The sequence below is a fragment of the Octodon degus genome, unplaced genomic scaffold (genome assembly GCF_000260255.1).
Source record: "Octodon degus isolate 3935 unplaced genomic scaffold, OctDeg1.0 scaffold00028, whole genome shotgun sequence".
NCBI classification, from domain to species: Eukaryota; Metazoa; Chordata; class Mammalia; order Rodentia; family Octodontidae; genus Octodon; species Octodon degus.
Genome location: NW_004524604.1, coordinates 19,038,448 through 19,044,820, shown reverse-complemented (window position 1 = coordinate 19,044,820; position 6,373 = coordinate 19,038,448). Strand labels below are relative to the sequence as shown.

General features: G+C 44.9%; 1 protein-coding gene and 1 pseudogene across 3 annotated transcripts in view; one reads left to right on the top strand and one right to left on the bottom strand.

The window, feature by feature from the left end:
• Xrn1 (5'-3' exoribonuclease 1) overlaps positions 1-6,373 on the bottom strand; it is a 138,261-nt gene that overhangs the window by 8,186 nt on the left and 123,702 nt on the right. For all 3 annotated transcript variants that reach the window (XM_004629218.2, XM_023712967.1, XM_023712966.1), the window contains one exon: positions 5,629-5,810. In XM_004629218.2, the coding sequence (XP_004629275.1) occupies positions 5,629-5,810 (182 nt within the window). The remainder of the gene's footprint in view (positions 1-5,628; positions 5,811-6,373) is intronic.
• Positions 391-2,133, top strand: LOC101577407 (annotated as a pseudogene).

The following is a 6,373-nucleotide window of genomic DNA, read 5'->3' as shown; positions in this document are numbered from 1 at the left end:
GGGGTTTGATCCCTGGTACTACATGCTACGCTGGCCCCACCTCTGGGGCACACTGACCCAGCAACTGAGAGAAGCACTGTGGTGCATGCCTGTAATCCCAGCACTGGGGAGGCTGAAAACAGTAAGATCACTAAGAGTCTGAGCTGTGTAGTGAGACCCTGTACCAAAAACATTAAAAAAAAAAAATCTATCTATCTATCTATCTATCTATCTATCTATCTATCTATTTTGCTTATAGGAAGAACCAATGTAGTGAAAATGGCCATACCCCCAAAATATATAGATTTAATGCAATCTCAATCAAAATTCCAAATTCATATCTCACAGAATTAGAGAAAATAATCCTGGCTGGCTGTCTGCGCAGACTCCTACAGTCTTCAATGTGGAACCATGAGAAACTTGGAGAAGAAGTATGAACAAGGTTCTGCCACCAACTACATCACCCAAAACAAAGCCTGGAAGAAGCTGCAGCTGAGCCTGGCAGACTTTAGGAGGTTGTGCATCCTGAAGGTCATTTATCCCCATGAGCCCAAACATAAGAAGAAAGTGAACAAGGGTTCTACAGCGGCCTGAACCTTTTATCTCATTAAAGACATCAAATTTCCCTCCATGAACCCATTGTCAACAAACTCTGGGAATACAAGGTGTTTGTTTGGAGGCTCTGGAAGGCCTATGGGAAAAGTGAGTGGAATACTGTGGAACATCTGAAGGACAATAAGCCCAGCTACAAACTTGACCACATCATCAAGGAGTGGTACCCTACATTCATCAATGCTCTGCGGGACCTGGAAGATGCCTTGTTCATGTGCTTCCTCTTTTCCATCTTCCCAAGGACAGGCAAGTGCCATGTGCACACCATCTAGCTGTGCCAGCGGCTCCCGTGGAGTTTCTGCACTACATCATTGCCACCCATGCAATGCGAGTCTTCCTGTCCATCAAAGGCATTTACTACCAGGCTGAGGGGCTGGGGCAGCCCACTGTGTGGATCACACCCTATGCCTTCCCCCATGGTCACCCGACAGATGTGGACTACAGGGTTGTGGCCACTTTCACTGAGTTCTACACCACCCTGCTGGGCTTTGTCAGCTTCTGCCTCTACCAGTTTCTCAAACTTTACCACCCGCCAAAGCTCAAGGGTCAGGCCTGAGCAGAGGGGAAGGCGAAGGAGGATGCCTACACATTGGATTCCGAGAGCTCCATGGAGAAACTGGTGGCCCTCAGTGCTAGCCTGGCCCATGTAGTGGTGCCTGCGGTGGAGGAGGAGGCTCAGGCTGACGAGTTTCCTGCTGATGGAGATGGCATTAGAGGAACAGAACTACAGGATGGAGCTGGAGGCTCAAGAAAGGCACAAGAAGCTCTTTGAAGGCCCAAAGTTCTTCCTGAACCTCAAGGTGCCCCGTGAGGCTCTGGCCTTAGTCATCAGAAGTTTTGGGGGGATGTGTCCTGGGACAAATCTTTGTGCATTGGGGCCACCCGTGATGTCACAGATGCTGGCCTCACCCACCAGATTGTCGACTGGCCTGGACAGCAGACCCCGTTATCGGCAGGTACTACGTGCAGCCCCAGTGGGTGTTTGACTGTGTCAATGCCCGGCTTTCTCCCTGTGGCAGAGTACGTCCCTGGAGTGCAGCTGCCCCCACACCTTTTGCCCTTCATGTCTGTGAAGGAAGGAGATTACATTCCACCTGAGAAGCTGAAGCTGCTGGCTCTGCAGTGAGAAGAGGACCCAGGAAACTTGAAAGAATCAGAAGAGGAGGAGGAGGAGGAAGAAGACAACAAAGGTGATGGCTAGGAGGAAGAAGAAGATGGAGAGGTTGATTCAAAGGAGGAGGAGGAGAAGGAGGAGGAGGACTGCCTCATAGCCCTGGAAGAGCAGAGGATAGAGGAGAAGAAACCCAGGGTAATGGCAGGCACCGTGAAGATGGAAGAAAAGCGGCAGCTAGCCCAGAGGGAGGAGAGTGAGGCCAAGCGCCTGGTAAGCATGATGAGGAAGAAGTGGGAGAGGTACCTTTACCAAAAGATCATGTTCGGCAAGAGGCACAAATCTGAGAGGCCAACAAACTGGCACAGAAGTGGAAAGCTCATGATGAGGCTCTGAGGTCTGAGAAGGCCAAGAAGGCAAGGCCTGTGTGAGTGCTCATGGCTCTCCAGGAGCTGGACATGGCAGAGACAGGTCAGCAGACCTATGCTGGTGGCAGGCCCACCACTTCTGCTCTTATCCCTCTTCTCCCCGGCCAGCCCTGGACCCTCATGCCCTCTGTTTGGGTGCATGGGCTGTCCAGGTTCCTGTGGATGGAGCTCCCTGCTGGTGGCTGAGCAGAGAAGAGGCCTCCTTGCATTCTCAAGTCATTGACCTGGGGAGCAGGCATCTGACAGACCCCGTCTTTCCTGCCTGCATTCATGCTGGCTTTCCATAGCCCCCACCTACAACTGGACCTGTGATTGTCAGGGTGGTGTTTTTTATTTTTTGGCAGAACCAGGGATTGAACTCAGGCCCCTGTGCTTGCCAGGAAAGCACTTATCCCACTAAGCCATCTCCCCAGCCCCATCAGGGTGCTGTGATGGAGTGAGAGTAGAGATGATTTTGTTATTAAATGGCTAGATTCTATGTTGAAAAAAAAAATCCTAAAATTCATCTGGAACCAGAAGAGATTTAGAATAGCAAAGGCAATTCTGGGCAATGAAGGGAAAGCATGGGAGCATCACAATCCTTGACTTGAAATTATACAGAACTACTGTGTAATGGTAGCTACTGTGAACATCGTATTGGAAAAAAAAAAATTAGAGCTGAAGATCAGTGGAACATGTAGAAACAAACTCCAGACATACTAGCCACATTATCTCAGAAAAAGGTGATAAATGGGGCTGGAGAGATGGCTCAGTGGTCTAAAGCACCTACTTGGAACAAACTAAGCTTAGCAAAGCACAGGGACCACGGTTCGATCCCCCAGCACCACATGCCAGCCAGCCGCGCCCCCTGGTGGGCTGAGTTGGCCACACACACACACACACACACACACACACACAAAATAAATAAATGTAAAAAAAAAATTTTAATAAGAAAAAGGTGATAAACACTTCAATTATTATTATTATTTTTTAAACAGGGAATCAAATTCAGGACCAAATGTTTACCAGGAAGGTGTCGTGCTGCTGAACTATAACCTCAACCTAATGCTTTCACTAGAAGAAAGATAGCCTCTTTAGTAAATGGTGTTGGAAAAGCTGGCTTTCCACATGCCTAAGATTAAAATTATGCCCATATCTCTCACCATGCACTAAACTAAAATTGAAATGGATCAAAGATCCAAATATTAAAACAGAAACACTAAATCTGTTAGAAGATAGAATATGTAGAACTGTTAAAGAACTGGTGTAGGCACAGACTTTATGAAGAAAACCCTATCACATAGGAACTATCACAAAGAACAACTGGGATCTCTTTCTTTTTTCTGGGTACCAGGAATCGAACTCAGGACCTCATGCTTGCAGGCAGGTGCTGTGCCACTGAGCTAAATCCCTAGCATTAGGACCTCATTTTATTAAAAATCTTTTGTACAGCAAGAGAAACTATAAACAGTGTGAAAAAACAACCTACAGTGTAGGGAAAAATTTTCACCAGCTGTTCCACAGACAAAAGACTACTATCTAAAATATATAAAGAACAGTAACAACAAAACCCAGATCTGCCAAATTTAAAGACCCAATCCAAAAATGGGCACCGGAGAGGAATAGATACTTGTCAGAAGCAGTGGTGTAGGCAGCAAATAAATACATGAAGATGTTCAACATCGCTGGTCATGAGAAATGAAAGTTAAAACAATGCTGAGATTCCATCTCATCCCTGAAAGAATGGATTATCATCAAGAAGTCAAACAATAACAAATGCTCATAGGGTTGTGGGTTTAAGAAAACCTTCTCCACTGTTAGTGCGAGTGCAGACTTGATGGAGATCACTATGAAGCAGCTCTGAGCAGGATTTACAATTAACCAATTGGCTTTCTATGTGTACTTGTGATTCTGTTGAAGCCTAGGCCCCTTGTCTGGAGATGGGCAGTGGACTCACAGTAAGTGAACTTCTAGGATCACTGGTCCCGGGTGAGACCTGTAGTGGCTGCGATGCCTCAAAGGACAAGGCATGGCCATAGCTGAGGACACCTGGCTCCAATACCAATTAGCTAAAGACTGTAGCTGCAGGCATCTCCCTCCTGAAGGTCTTCCTGGAGATAATATAGTTCTTCTGAGTTAATGTAATCTATTATTTGGAGAAGTCCTGAAACTGATTCCCAAAGTCCTGCTCAGATTCCCCACTTTCTTCAGTATCCAACTCCCTTGTTTGAAATCCAAAATAATTATGGGCCGTTGAGAGAAGTTCATTGTCTCAGCCCCCAGAGAATTTCAAATTCTGCTAGAGGGTTTTGATCCTCCTGGAGCCCTAAAATTATACCACTTGTCTCTTTCACTTAAGCTTTTGCAATTTACTTATTTGGGAAGTTGTAGAACTGATCAGTCTGTGATACAGACGGGTGCAATCACTGGAGAAATCAGTGTGGAGGTTCCTCAAAATCTAGGATTAGAGGTTCTGTTCAGCCCTGCTATTTCTTTTATTATCTTCCCAAAAGAATTAAAAGCATCATAGCGCAGCGATATATGCACACCCATGTTTATAGTCACACAGTTTGTAATAGCCAAATCTTAAAAAAAAAAAAAATTGTTTTTTTAATGTGGTTAGTACAGGTTCTACAGGGTCTCACTACACAGTTCAGACTCTAGTGATCCCCCTGTTTTCAGCCTCTCTAGCACTGGGATTACAGGCGCACACCACCATGCCCAGTCTCAGTCACCATCTCAGCACGGGGCTGGCACAGCAGACTGAGGATTGAACCCTGGTCCCTGCATCTGCCTAAGCAGGTGTTTCAATGTGCCTAAGAAGGCACTTCAATCTGCTGAGCTAACTGGCTGTCCTGTGTAATAGCCTTATCTTGGAAACTGCCCAAATGCTTGCCAACTGATGAATGAATATGTCTTTTTTTATATAGTGAAGTACTGCTCTGTCATAAAAAGGATAAGCCCAACTTACTAGTTTTAATTTCTATATGATAAACATAGATGTAACACAAGAAAACAAAACTTCTTTGGGTTCCTCCCAAATAAATGAGGGCATTTGAGAACAAAAAGTTTCAAAAAGGCTAGGCATGGTGGCATATATCTGTAATCCCAGCACTCAGGAGGCTGATGCAGGAGAATCACTGCAAGTTTGAAGCCAGTCTAGGCTACAAAGTGAGTCCAAGGCCAGCCTGAACTGCATATTGAGACTCTGCCTCAAAAAAACAAAAACAAAAAACAAAAACAAAAAACCAGTTTAGATAGGTCATTGTTATACTCTGTCACTAGCTCTGTCAATCTGAAGAATCTTGCTGGGATGCATGCTGCCCTGGTTTTTCTCGTTTAGCCTTTTTGAGGGCTCTAGTTATATACAAATTTACCAGCCTGAGTGAGAAACAGAGATCTATACTGTTTATAAAAACTTGAAAGCCCCATTGTATTTTCCTAGTCACGGATTATCAATCAGTTTATTTAAGCTCAGTATTGAAGAATGTATATAAATGGAGTAGAAACATACTATACCTGAGCTGTTCTCAGAAAGGAGAAATCTGGCTGTGGCATTCCAACAAGGGCGCAAACTCGAGCAAGTTCAGTCACTGGTGTGGACACAGGATGGATCTGGCCGGGCACGGGCCAGCACACACTGTCCATAGGTGGCATACTGTGGAACTCACTGGCACTGTGAGGCTTGCTCAGATAAGGTGCTTCAAAAGGACAAACAGATATAGCTATGTCAGTAAAATGATATCTCCAACTAAGCAACTATTGCAAGGTTTTACAGTAGACTAAGCAGAAAAACTGCTAAAAGTTTAGTGAAAAAAATTATGGATCTCCCATGAAACAAAATAGACTAATTAGCTTTGCTTATAATTGCTGAGCCTTTGATAAAATATGAGGTATTTAAAATAATAAATTATTAAGGTGATTTAAAAATAAGTACTTGATTCCCAAAAATTAAAATCTTGTGCAATATTACATGATACTGTTATAATAGGCAAAACTTTAACAAGTACATGGTTTTAGCTGGGTGTGGTGGTGCATGCCTGTAATAATCCCAACACTTGGGAGGGTGAGGCAGGAGGATCCTTGTGAGTTTGAGACCAGCCTAGGATACAAAATGGGCTCAAGGCCAGCTGGAACAGCAGAGTGAGACCCTGTCTCAAAAAGACAAATGGGGGGCTGGGGAGATGGCTCAGTGGGATAAGCGCTTGCCTGGAAAGTGCAGGGGCCTGAGTTCAATACCCGGTTCTGAAAAAAAAAAAAAAAA